Source organism: Pseudochaenichthys georgianus, unplaced genomic scaffold, assembly GCF_902827115.2.
Source record: "Pseudochaenichthys georgianus unplaced genomic scaffold, fPseGeo1.2 scaffold_488_arrow_ctg1, whole genome shotgun sequence".
Classification (NCBI taxonomy): domain Eukaryota; kingdom Metazoa; phylum Chordata; class Actinopteri; order Perciformes; family Channichthyidae; genus Pseudochaenichthys; species Pseudochaenichthys georgianus.
The window spans coordinates 64283-78697 of record NW_027263050.1 but is presented as its reverse complement, the minus strand read 5'-3'; the positions used below and the strand labels follow the sequence as shown (position 1 = coordinate 78697).

Below are 14415 nucleotides of genomic sequence, written 5' to 3'. Positions count from 1 at the left end.
TATTTATATAATTACAACCGGCCCTTTGAGTGCAACCATAATGCTGATGTGGCCCGCGATGAAATTGAGTTTGACACCCCTGGTTTAGATCGTGTACTGTCATGTAACCCATTGAGTCATGTTGATAACCTTATGCTCAGAAAAAGAAGCATTACCTTGCAGGGGCATAGAGTTTTTAGATGCAAAAACATGTGGACTTGTGACAACTATACATGCAACCCAGTCTCACAGCATTTCGTGTTATAGTCACGACATGTAATCTATTGATTCGTGTTCACCATCACGATTTCCCCTTTTTTTCACACAGAACGATTTTAAAAGATGTATTTCCATTGGTAGCATGTTTCGTGCCTGCACCACGTCTTTTTGTCCGGTCGGGTCGTGGAACACCGGAAGCTGTGTGGTTCATAAAAACATTTTCTTACTCATAATTTCGTGTTTTTATTTAAAATTGTATAATTCTGACTTTTTTTTTCGTCCGCAGGAAAAGAAATGGAGCTCAGAGCCTCAGGATACTGAAATCTGTATTTTTTAAATCTTCTCTTATTTGTTATTATTTGGCGCAGGCACGAAACATACTACCAATACACAAATCAATAGATTCATTTTGTGACTTTAACACGAAATGCCGTGAGACTGGGTTGTACCTGCCAACCCTACCGCTTTCGACATGTTTCTACCGCCTCCCGATTTTCGATCTTCCCAAACTATAACAAATAAAAAAGGCACTCCACAAACACTGGACTCGACTTTTGGCGGACACCGTTTGCAGCGTGTCTGTGATCGCATCAAACAAACAGTCCTCTGTGTTTCTGAAAGAGAAACAACGTGCAGACCGGGGGTAACCGGGGTAACGCTGCCTTTCCTCTGCACCCCCGGGGCTGATGGGTAATCACTCCCAAATGAGTTTAAGGGAACAGAGACGAGGCATTTGAGTCCTGCAGGGTTTCCCCGGTAATATCGGTCTCTCGAAAACATATGTTGGCGACTGAAAGACATCCAGTGTTTGGTCTTTTCCTGAAGCATCCTTCACCTACAGTGTCTCAACTGAAAGAGGACCGCAAACACACAAAATATATAATACAATTTTGAGATATTTATCTCCCATTCTTTCACTTTTTCTGACATTTTCACCCAAACATGTCGTTAATGTCTCTGATTAGTGAACTACAGCAATCTGAAAGCCTGTGCATTATTTATATCTCACTTTATCAGTAGAGAAATGCAGGAAATGACTTTTTAATGCAGTATTTTCTGATTTATGGCGCAACACATCTGCTATATCTGCTCCCTGATCTCACGGAGAATTGTAAGTGGCTGCTGCCTGAGATCGAATGCTGTGGTTTTATTAAATGTCCCAACTGCTAGGACTGTCTTAGGGAAGCAGCTTTTAGATGCAGCTCCTCTGTCTTGGAACAGTCTGCACATTAAATGGAAACTGAACAATCTGGTGCCACTACATGTAAAGCTCGGTTGGATGCTACTCAATCTAATCAAGCTATTGGTACCTGTTTATGTGGATAGTTATGTACATGATGCTGCATGATGTCCTTTTGTTGTTCTGTTCATGGTTTTATGTTTCATGTGGAACTACTTGAACAGGTCTCCCTTGGAAAAGAGATCAATGATCTCAATGGGATTTTATCTGTGTAAATAAAGGTTTGAAATGAAATGAAATGAACACAAAGATATTTCGCTCTGTGCAAACCTTTATGTCAACAACATGAAACAAGAATATGAACCTGGCTTTATCCAATGTTCACACAGGAGTCCTACATCCTGACACATCCTTCATCTGTCTCAACTGAAAGAGGACCAGAAACACATTACACATATAATGAAATGTGGAGGCTTTGGAATATTTATCTCCTATTCTTAAATTACTTTTCGGCATTTTACAGACCAGACATGTCGTTGATGTCACCGTTTACCAAACTACCACTTTTTCTGAAAAATGCATAAAATGATGCGATACATGTTAAATACAGATTTATACCTGTAATTACTGGGTTCCATTTATTCCGATTACCTAATTTGGGCGTGCGCATTTGCCGTGCGCAAACCTACCTCTTTTGGATTTGGAAAGGTTGGCATGTATGGTTGTACTGAAAGTGAGAAAAGTTGAACTGATAAGCAGCAAAAACTTATCACACACACTTATACGACGCTATAGTGGCCTGCTGTAGCTAGGGTTAGCTTATTTGAGCTAATTTAGCTAAGTTATGGCTTAGATCAGGGGTTCTCAAAGTTTTGATGAGTGAGGGCCAATTTAGGTACCCAATACTGGATCGAGGGCCGCCCACGAAAAAACGGAACACAAAATAATTCCAAAACAAATCCTTTCTTTATTGTACTAACCAATTACCGCAACTCGCGAGATGCCTAGTTGCCATGCAACCAGTAGTCTAGCAAACTTTCCACAAGCTGTCATTCATAATTTAGGAAGGACAACCCAGGGGGCGCAGTTTTACCATTCTTAAATTCCATTCTAATTCTTACTAGATACAACCATGGAGGATTAAAATATAACGCATGCATTTCAGCGTGTCACATTAACTAACGCGGGCCGCCAGAAACATTTCCGAGGGCCGCCATTGGCCCGCGGGCCGCACTTTGAGAACCCCTGGTTTAGATAGTGTACTGTCATGTAACCCATTGAGTCATTTTGATAACCTTATGCTCAGGGCCGTAGAGTTTTTTGATGCAAAAACATGTGGACTTATGGCAACTTTACATGAGCTTAACAGCTAACAGTAGCTAATGTTAGCATTTACATGAGATAGCCTACTGTGTAGATACTGCATCAGGTACTGATTTAACTTAAAACTTCTGAATTCTTAGAGGAAAAACCTGCAAAAATGACTACAATATATTGCGTTTATTCATTCAAGGCTTGACTTAATTTTACATAAGTAAAAATGTTTCTGTGCTAGCTAGCACAACACAAACTATACAGTAGCTTATTGTGGCTACCAAACAGTACGTTATCTAGTATCCAGTTAACTTAAAACGAATATTTATTCCAAGTTTGAGTTCATTTAGCATTTGTTTAAACATTTCTCTGATAGCTCGCACACCTGAAATGCAGTATGTCAGCAGGGATAGGCCGATAGACCGTGATGTGAAATGCTGCTTATGGTAACACTGAGCTGAGAAGCTTCTCATGCAGCCAACAATTAATCTGTCTTCCTGTCTAAACCCTCTGTTGCTGTCAAACAAACAAGCTATTGTTCCTTCCAGGTATGACTCATGGGCTACACCTACAGAGGAAGACAAGTCGGAACCCACTGCAGCTCAGTCTTTATTTATTGTGTGTATACTGGAAATCAACAACCGCTCAAACAGTAGTAACAAAAGCTTGGATAACAAAGGGGGAGGAAGAAAGTTGTCAGTGAAAGCCACACAGCCCATAAATATAACAAGTCTGACCAAGCAACAACACATATAATAGGACATCTAAGAAGCAGAGCCCCTGCAGACCCTCATCAAACCCTAATGGCTTCCACTATCAGAGCTGCCGACACACAAAGAGAAACATTGAATTCTTCTGCAGGAATTTCTCTGGAGCGTCGAGTGGCCTTACATCTCCGACTGCTCCAGCCCGGCCTCACGGGAACGAATCAAGCCAAAAGGCACGACTCGCCAATCCCAAACTGATTTAATAAAACTTAAAATCCATCGACTTTATCAAGACCGTCTGTATTTGTGTGCCGAACATGCCTGCATCTCTGCTTGGAGACAAAACAGAGGGGTGAAGGCTAGAAAAATAAACACACGGGACAAGCTTTGAGACACATATGGTTTGAGTTTGACTTCCTCTCTCTGTTTGCACCGTGTCCATAAGCTTCTAATAATGAGGGCAGTCTGTCTGGTGGAAATGCACACAGCGCCTCGATGGCCTGCCATGCTGGAACTGTGTCAACATTTAAATAGCTGGCTGCATGAACTATGCTGCTGTGTACATAATGGCAGTGCAAAACAGACGAGGGCCTCCTTATAGTTGTGGTATAATATTCATAAAAGCGTAAAATGTTTCCTCAAAATTCGATTGATTGCACCGAGGAGAACCCATCAGAGGTTAGCCAAAACCTGAACCTCTGTTTACTAAATATCTCCTCCAGCTTTGTGTACATCTGACAGCCACTGTTGACTATGCTATGAATACAAAGCAATGCTCTTGGCACGATCCCTTACATGGGAACGGATTAATATTCGCAACATGACAAAAGAGCAGCTTCAAATGCAAGAAAATACCACTTTATTCTTATTAGCGTCTATCCTGCGGTTACTTAGCATCTGCATATATCGTATATAGTATATCGAATACAGACAGATAAGATGGTAGTTCATAAAATCTGAGTGAAAGTGCAGATGATATTTGAATGTTATCGAAAGCCTAGCATTCCTGCATCCAAGACAAAAGGACGCTCCAATAGCCCAAACAGAGAACACCTCAAAGTGTCTGAACAGGTGTACATCTTATTAGGTCGTCATCGTTACCCTTTCGCTCCGAGCGGCCGGGTTTCTCCTCCCTAATTAAAAGATGTTGTCAAAAACTAGAAATACTTTTTCGTCTCCTCGAGCTATCTGAAAGATATCGAGTCCTAGCTTCGCAGCTGCCAAGAAAAAGATATTTCTTCAAACCTGTTTGCGTCCGTCTACTCGCCAATGTGGTTCTAGGGAAAGGTTAAAGCCATAAGTGCCATAAAACACACACACACACACACACACACACACACACACACACACACACACACACACACACACACACACACACACACACACACACACACACACACACACACACACACACACACACACACACACACACACACACACACACACACACACACACACACACACACACACACACACACACACGCTTGTATCTGTGCCAATTGCTGCCTAGTTAAACAGTGACAGAACTCAACCCTCTTCAGCGTATCTAGGTTTCACAATGTTTGCACAAGAGCCCTTGTAAAGTTGCCCTGCCTCTTTCTGCACGCTCGTACGTCCAGTTATATTTTAAGAAGTGCTGAATCAGCAAGCGTTAAATCGGCAATTACGTTAAAAATGCATCGAAAAAAGGATGGAATCGTTTCGTTACTGCGGCCAACTTGCCATTTCTCCTGCTGCTGTCCAGCTTGGAGCTTTTTAAATGTCACTTTTCACTTGTTATATTTTTTAATCAAATGTAAATAAAGTTTCTGCAGCCCCTCAGAATCATCTTGCCGTCTGAAGCAGCCCCTCATCATTCCTCTCAAAGTGACACACCCCTCTGTATACTCATGCGACACATGCAGGATGCAGCAGTGGGATTAAAGCTGAGGTTAATGTCATCACAACGCTGCCTTGATATGGGCTGCAGACAGCAGGTTAGATAGAGGGGCAGGCGGATTAAGAGGGGGGGACATGTGAGGAACATGGGCTTAAATTCTGTTACATCAGCAGGAAACAAAGAGGAAGAGATTAGAGCTGATATTGGGGGGAGAAGGAACGAGAACAGGTCCTGAGATTTGAGCCCAAGTGGCCCAAGCGAAGGCCTCTCGAGAACAATACGAGACCCCCGCTAAAAAGATTAAGAAGAAGCCGGGGGACATTCCTTCTCTTTGCTGCAAACAGGATGTGGAGGTGGGAAGAAGAGAAGTACAAATACCTCGTACTTAAGTAGATTGTAATTCTCACATTTTCCAAACAGGCTTTTACTCTGCATTTGGAGGCGTGATCATGAGTATTTAGAGCAGGGGTGTCAAACTCAAGGCCCGTGGGCCAAATCCGGGCCGCGACCTCATTTTATGTGGCCCGCAAGAGCTTGCAAAGAATATTATATACAATAGGTTGAATATTTGCTTTCAATTATTTGCCCTAGACTTCTGCTTTCAGACGTAGTTATTTAGGAAGTTATTACGAGAGCTGATAATAATCCAATGCAGAGGCAATAATGTAATATAATTATTATTTAATATATAGTACATATTTACATATATGCATATTGAGAAGCCAAGCGTGTGCAAAGCTGTCAAGGCAAAAATTTGAATCTAAAATATAAATCATATTCTGGATTTTTGTTAACTAGATAATTCCCTATGTGTTCTTTTATGGTTTTGATGTATTTAGTATTAATCTACAATGTAGACAATTATTAAAATAAATTAATGAATGAAGGTGTGTCCAAACTTTTGACTGGTACTGTATATTTATAAAGTTACAACCGGCCCTTTGAGTGTAACCATTAGACCAGGGGTGTCAAACTCAATTTCTTCGCGGGCCACATCAGCATTATGGTTGCACTCAAAGGGCCGGTTGTAACTTTAAGACTATATATCAAAATACATATATAAATATTTAATATATATAAAATAATGTATTATATTATTGCCTATTGGACTATTATCGGATAGGGTAATAACTTCATAATTAACTACGTCTGAAAGCAGAAGTCTAGGGCAAATCATTGCAAGTCTCTTCACTGAGAATGTCACAAAATGATTAAAAAAAAATCTAATTCTAAGAAAAAATTAATATTGTGAAGAAAATAAGTCAAATTCTGAGAAAAAAACTTGTTCTGAGAAAAGTCAACTTTCAGATGCATTGTGGGATATGTAGTTTATAGGCAACGTGCTTCTGTAAATCAGCATGTAACCGTATAATAAACATTATATTCTTTGCAATCTCTTGAGGGGCCGCATGAAATGAAGTCGCGGGCCGGATTTGGCCCCCGGGCCTTGAGTTTGACACCCCTGCATTAGAGTGTCTAAATATCTTCAACCTGCAACTCTGACTATTTTGAATCCAGGCTGAAGACTTTTCTTTTTGCCGCTGCTTTCAATTGAACTATTCACATCTTGCACTGCACTTTCATTCATGTATTTGATACCTGTGTTATTCTGTATTTAGCTTTTTTAAATGCCATTTTAAAGTGTGTTTCTGCCGCACTATTTCCTAATGCTTTGTGATTCCTGTAGAGCACTTTGAACGGCCTCGTGTTCAAAGGGGCTATATCAACACACTTGCCATATCTGGGAGGCTGGGCTTGCCATTATATCAGCAGCAAGAAGCTCACGGTTGTTTTAGCAGCGTCTGTGTACTCACCCTGGCGTCTCCATTAGCAGGTCGGGGTCCGTGGCTGAAGGCCTGCGCCGGGTCCTTGTGGTACACCTTCAGACAGGAGTGATCCGTGATGTTCCTGTAGGGAGTAGAAGTGTCCCGCGGTAAATAAGCAGTCCAGAGGTCGCCGTCAGACAGCGGGCGGTCCTGATTCAGCCTGGATCTGAGTCTGTGCCTCAGCCCTGACTGAGGAACGTACCCTGACTGAGGCCCGTATCCTGACTGAGGCCCGTATCCTGACTGAGGCCCGTATCCTGACTGAGGCCCGTAGCCATACTCTGACAACCCTCTGTCGTAAGACATCTCCTCTGAAGCTCTCCAAACATCCACTAAGACTGTGTTGCAACGCGTCTACATAAAGCTCCTTCTTCTTCTTCCTCTGCTGGTCTTACTCACTGTGGTGTTGCAACCTGGACGCCTGCACCCACCTTAAGACATCACGAGACACTGGTTTACAGCCCAGATCAAGTATTAGTCACAAAGTACACATCTCGCCGCAGCAGGAAGTGTGCAGAGAAGAGGGCAAGAGTAATGTGGTGTTTCTGAAAAACTAGAACAAAGACGGTGTCAAATCTGCTGCATTATTGACGAGGCATGCTCGTGAATACCAAATAAGGGAGGAACAAGTAGAAGTGCAGACTGTACGAGAGCATAGTGTACAATACGTTGGAAACTAAACCTTGAAAATGATTTAAAAAGTTCACATTATTCAAACTGTGTCGAGCGAGGATGTTATTTATACTAAGTTTGCACACGGTGGAAAAAGGAAGCAAGGCTTTCCTGCCAGAGACATTTCCTGTGCGGGGGGAAGTTCAGACGGGAAGTTCTCGGGGAGTGGAAAAGGAAATACCCTCGGATGAACTGAAACGGACACAATGCATGCAGCCCAACACACATTCTGCTCAACGTCTGTACCTGACATCGGTGAGCTCGTAGTACACGTTCCTCATGTCGTCTTTGACGTAGACGGCGACGCTGGGCGACTCCAGCATCTTCATGTTGAGCTGCGCTGCGAAGGCACTGACGAACAGAGCTCTGATGGTGTCGATGCCGGTGATCTCGTTGGGCATGCGGATCTGTTTGGTCTCGTCTCCGTACTGCAGGTACAGCACACCTGTGCACAGAGAGCAGGGCAGCGGGGGATGTTGGTTCAGATTGTACTCAGGTGCTAAATAAGTTCATACTTCCTGCAGTGTTATTTAAATGAGAACAGAAATACATTCAGAATACGAAGAACTGGCCGTCTGTTATTCATGTACTCAGACATTACATCACATGTTGGACGCTTCTATCCAAAGCGACTCACATACATTCAGCACTGAGGACGATCCCCGCAGGCGCAGGGACGCAACGACATGCTGACTGCAGTGGGGTTCGAACCTGCTACCCTCTGATTCGAAGTCCAGCACACCATCCACTGAGCCACAGCCTCCTAGCTATCAAAATTAGTACCCAAAAAAAAAATTAAGTTTGGATTTGGAGCCTTTTTCTGCATATTGTTACCCTTTCAGCTCGATATAAGAACACATAACAACCTCCAGCACATGATCGAATGAATAAATCCCCTTTTCCTGTGCCATCAAGACCTGGCAGCTGATCTCAAAGGGGCCTTCGTCTGCTCATGTTTGTATTGTTATGCGTCTACTGTCTGTTTACATGCTTTAAGGTCAAAAGGACACACAACTTGGAGACCAAGCAACCTTTACTTTTGGCAGTAGCGCTGTGCATCAGATGTCTAGTTGCATACTTGTGGTCCGTGGTTTTGTTCTCCACCTGCCACGTTGCTCCTGATTCGTGTTGCTGTGAATTCCAGCCACTTTGAAAGGAAAGTGGTTTGGCCGAAGCATGCCGGTGTGCTCGGGATGGAACGGCACAGATCGTGCATTAAAAAACAAAACAAAGGCTGGACCTCTGAACCCGGGGTGTGGCTTCTGTCCTGCGCTCTAAAGAAGCAGATGTCTCCCCCACATCACTTCTGGACATGCCTTCTCTGTACTTGATTTTCATTGGATCGATCTGTAGTTCTGTCTGTGGGGCAAGTGGCTGGAAACAGCTTTAAAAGTTATTACATCGTTTCAGATAATAATGATAATTCATTCTATTTAGGGGCGCCTTTCAAAGCACCCAAGGACACCTTACAACTCATAACATATTCTAAAGGAAAGGTTTAAGACAGGACACAGAATGCAGTCCGGGTGATGTTTTGTATGTGGGTGCAGATGAGAGAGCTGTCCAGGATGACACCAAGACGTCGTGTTCTTGATAAGCCATTAGAACAGTAGCGTACGTGTCTCCTGTTCACCAGAACATACCCATCGGTTATGGAAAAAGAAAGTATTCCAAAAGTCTTCTAAAAGTAATCTGCCACCGGTACCGGAGGGGATTGTTGTTCTGGCCCACCCTAAAGTACATTTCTGCCTACGCTACTGTATTACACGTTTAATGAACAGCCCAGACGTAAATCAGTGTCCCTTCACACTAATAATAGCTGGTTAAAAGGAAAGCGGTAGTTCTACTCCGTGTAACCCCATAAAAGGACAGCGTCAGTAAAAGCTACCAGATGTCGGTGAAATATTATACAGGATTCAACATGCTCCACGAGACAGAGGGTAAACCCAGGAAATAAGAATCGCTGAGTCCTTCACGGCTCTCTTTCTGGTCCGTCTGGGTCTAACAGCTCGCAGAATAACTTCACCCTTCCCCTGAGAGCGCGTTGCGTTAACACTCGGCTGCTTTTCATCCAGATGTTGGCAATTAAGGCGTTTGGTGACAAAGCGCCATTGATTGAGCTCGCATTAGGACGATTTGAATTCTTTAACGTTAGGTTTTTATCCGCCTGCAACAAAGAGTCTTGTTACATTCCTGAGCGCCTGGTTTCACTCGGGATTGGAAGCAAATGGCAAAGTGGGTTTCCTGACCGAACGGGCACAGACGACTGCAGACTGTCTGCTCTTAAAATGTTTTCCACTGGGAAGGAAAGGCTTTAACTAACTTCAATCTACGTCCGTCCAAATTAAGAGACACACAGAGTAGGAACACGCCGTTATTAAAACCTCTTGAGATATAATAAACCTGACGCCACGCTCGACATGAAATGCGATACTCACATTAGGGCTTTAAGGGATTTCCTGTTTCCTGATGCTCTGGAAAGCACCACGCGACAACTCCTTCAGAACAGGCTGAAGATACTAAGACCCGAATGTCCGTTGGGACTCGGCGAAGTGTGTGTGTTTGTGTGTGTGTGAGGCTGTGGGAGGGACACTTTAGTTGAAGGGTGCCCCTTTCTCTCTCCTCCCCCTTTATCACACTGTCACCCCCCGCTGTCATAACGCTTTGTCCTGATGTTTTTGAGAGGGAAAGGGAAGGAACTGGGGCGTGTGTGTGTGTGTGTGTGTGTGTGGACTAGCATTACTATACTTGTGGGGACCTAAATCCGTTTACATAGTCACGTGTGGGGACTCGCCTCCCTTATGGGGACACATTGGAGGAAAAGCGACAGGTTCATTTAGAGTACTTTAGTATACTTAAAGAAGCCCTATTCTGTTTTTCGTGGTTTCCCTTTCTGTGTGTGTGTGTGTGTGTGTGTGTGTGTGTGTGTGTGTGTGTGTGTGTGTGTGTGTGTGTGTGTGTGTGTGTGTGTGTGTGTGGTAAAGCATATCTGAAGGGTTTTTGTACGCCTCTCTGCGTTTCAAGTCCGAGCAGGAGGCGTTCCTGGCATGAGCAAGTGTGGAAAATGGCACCCTATAGTTGTATTCACTTTGGTCAAAAGGCGTGCCATTCAGACGCAGGAGCTTTGAAGACTACATCCTTGAAAAAAAACCGACAGACTCAACACCTTGTTCGGGAAGTTTTCCAACTATTTCTAACTTTTTCCTCGCAGCCCTAAAGCAGCGGCCTCATTCTGCACATCGCTCTGCGGTCGGATGCAAATGAAGCAGCGTGTGTGTTGATAAGACGACACGTTGCTAATCCCGTCAATAAGAAGAAGGCACATTGTGGAAGGATTCCCTAATCTTTCACTACAGAGGGAAGGAGTGTAATTAAAGTGGAGCTGAGGTGGAGCGAGGGGAGGAGGGAGGAGGAGATAGATGGACAAGGTGAAACCAAGGTGTGTTTAGAGTTATGCAAAATCAAGACCTGCAGGTTATCCAGGAGGACTACTTTCCCCTCAGTCTGTTCACTACGCTAATTTCAGATTTGAGATAAAGCTTTTATTCATAATAGATATCAAAGGTGGAATATAACTAAGAACATTTATAAAAAAAATGTAGGTACTTTTTTTTTACTTTACTTCATTTTTTATTTACATATTAAAGGTGGGGTCGGTACGTTTGAGAAACCGGCTCGAGATACACTTAACATCCCGATAGCAATGAATATCTGAAGTGCTTTGACAACAAATCCATAAAAAATATCATCTGTGGAAGCCGTGGCGCTGTAAAAAGCTCGACCAATCACCTGAGCCGGCTAAAGTAACTGGATGGCCTACCTGCCTGTCAGCCTTCCATCTGTGCCCTCATTGGTCATGTGTGTGTTGGAGGAGGGGCTCTGTCAGGAAGTCTGAAGGAAGGGGCGGATTTTTTCCGGCTGCGTACTTTCAGATTCTAGCGCACTCGAGCTGGTTTCTCCATTCTTACCTACCTACCTTTAAATGGTCCATTCTGCATAACAAGTATTTTTATTTGTGGTACTTAAAGTTTATTTGTAGGCCAAAACGTTTGTACTTTTACAAGGCCAGTTTGAATGCAGGAGTTTGACTTGTAACAGAGTATTTCTACACTTCTTTTACTTAATAAACAACTTCAATCTTTTTGTTTTCTAGATGTAGACAATGGGAGAAAAAAGTATGAGAAAGTTTGATGAAAAACGTAGGACAAAAGACCGGGGCAACGGGAATAAGAGTATTAAGTGTAGTAGCCCACGTCATATTCTTTCAGATTTCTGTCCTTTGTTATCCCGGTATCATCTGTATACTGACCTGTATCTATTTACATGCCACTGTATCTGCCACCTAGACTGAGCGTTTAATGTATGTGTAATGTTCGTTGTATTTGAAAACTTCAATAAAAAATAATGTTAAAAAAAACGTAGGATAAAAAAACCACAACTAACGTACCTAGCGAGCGGTCCCTCGTCTGATTGGTCGATCGCACCACGGGCAGGCTAGCTCGGACCCGGCTGCCGCGGGTGAAGTTTGTGGGGGAGTCGGCCTCAGACATGGTGTCCAGTGACTCCAGGGAGGCCAGGGAGAGGTGGTCCGCCTCTCCAACGCTGCTGGGGCCGTGCTTTGGGCTTCTGCTCTGGAGGGGGGAGGCAACGGAAACACGATACAGTAAAAGGATGAGACCGTGGAGACACTGGACACAAAACATTGAACAATACATGCATTCACATCGGAACGACACAAAGAAACGTGGCAAAGTTTTAGAGATACGGTGCATTCGGGGGAGTTAGGAAACAACAGTGTCTGTCATGTGCTGTGAGCCACACTGGAATAAAACAACCTTTGATGTCAAGCTGGACTCCAAGTGAATAAACCAAACCATAGCAGTCATGCAAACGTGAATAAAAGAATCTATCAAATACCACGCAGCTCTGTCCCAAAAGCACCTCTAGGTAAATAAGGGGTTGAAAGCATCAGTAACCATTCTACAAGAGCCTCAACTTTCACTTTCCATACTCACCAGGTTCATCAGTATGTCTCTACTGGGACGTGTCTTCAAGCCTTTGCACACACACCTATTTAACACACTACAGCGAAGGGAGAAGCCCTTAACGCACAATAGGGCTCGTCTAATAATAATGCAAACGGTGTTTAAAATACGTTTCCAAACTGATTAAGGATCGAGAAGTGCGCCACATCGCTTGTAGATGGGTGAGCTACTCTGTAAGCAGATCCTCTTCAATAACTCAATGTGTGACGAGGCCACAGAGCCAGGGAGGTATTGTGCGGCGCTGTAAGGCGATCTGCTGAAGTGGAGGAGGCGGGACGATAACCGAGAGGTCAGTGAACACTTTATGAAACGCTCCTATTTCCTGGCAGATAAAGACGGGTCCACCGTGAACACGCCGGCATGCTGCTCTCTCACACACGTACGGGCAAATAAAGAATTTAAGCTTTTATATGAAACGCAGTTCTCGGCCAGCACCGGTTTATCCAGAGGCACAGACGGCTCGGACTCTGGGAGGCACGGCGGGACACACGTTTTAGGTAGAAGTGGTCACACAGCAGCAGCAGCAGGTGTTAGTGAGGATGAAGATGCAACACACACACACACACACACTCACACACACGATGCAGATAAGATAAAAGGCTGACTAACTCTGTGGGCCAATTGGATTTTCATCAAGTACCTCTGAATGTCAAGCTCAGAGTGCAGGGAGAAGAGCATGCCCTGCAGAGACTGAGAACAAATACAGAATGAAGTCAAGCCGGTGGGAGGTGAGATGGGAAAAGAAATCAGACAGAGTAACCATGGAAACACATCCACAGAGGACTGAGGAGGCGAATAGGAGGTGCTAACGTATCCTCGCGTTCCTTTTAGTCTGCGGTTCTGTGTTTAACTCGTCAAGCATTTACTGTTTTCGATGCAAATGGATGAAGACCTGACGCAGCAGGGAGAGCCGCCGAGCCATCACTCACCTCCTGCTGAGGCTGCACACCCCCACAGATCACAAACGAGTGCCCTTATACTGTTAATACATTCTCCTTTTAAAACACGGGGGTCACGCGGAGTCGCCGAGTCACCGGAGAGCAGACATGTGCCGCGAAATGTAATCTGAACGATGAATGATTCATGAGAGACTTGGATGCCCTCACACACACTGCTGTTCCGTGTCCTCCGTGCATCGGCTGCACATGAACGTAGTAATACATCACTTACAAATGTTTGCATGGAAGGATATCTCTTTATATTATTTAATAGTTTACTTTCTTGCTGTTTATAGTGTTTATTGTAAATGTATTAAAGTAGTTTCTATGCTTTTATTTTGAAGGCCTGTTTGGGCACTGGGGGGTTAGAGCACCTGGTGTAATTGTATACATTGGAGACAGACAGGTGGAGGTGGGAGCAGGGCACGAGTAGGCAAACGGTTTGTTACCACGGTGTTTCAAGCCACACAAAGGAAAGCCATAGCAACGGCTTAAGGAACGAGAGATAGGACACCTGTTCTTTGTACTTTATTATAGGAATAAAATGCTCAAATGGAGGTTCTTGCCTGGACCTGGATCATTTCAAATCAAGTTTTATTTATATAGCACATTTATAAACGATTTTTCGTCGAGCCAAAGTGCTGTACAATTTCCCT

General features: G+C 43.8%; 1 protein-coding gene across 1 annotated transcript in view; it reads right to left on the bottom strand.

Moving 5' to 3' along the window:
- Nucleotides 1-14415, bottom strand: part of LOC117442842 (sickle tail protein homolog) — a 60822-nt gene that overhangs the window by 26545 nt on the left and 19862 nt on the right. The window contains 4 exon segments of the mRNA XM_034078804.2: nt 7093-7186; nt 8023-8221; nt 12224-12407; nt 13431-13511. Coding sequence (XP_033934695.1) covers nt 7093-7186; nt 8023-8221; nt 12224-12407; nt 13431-13511 — 558 coding nt within the window.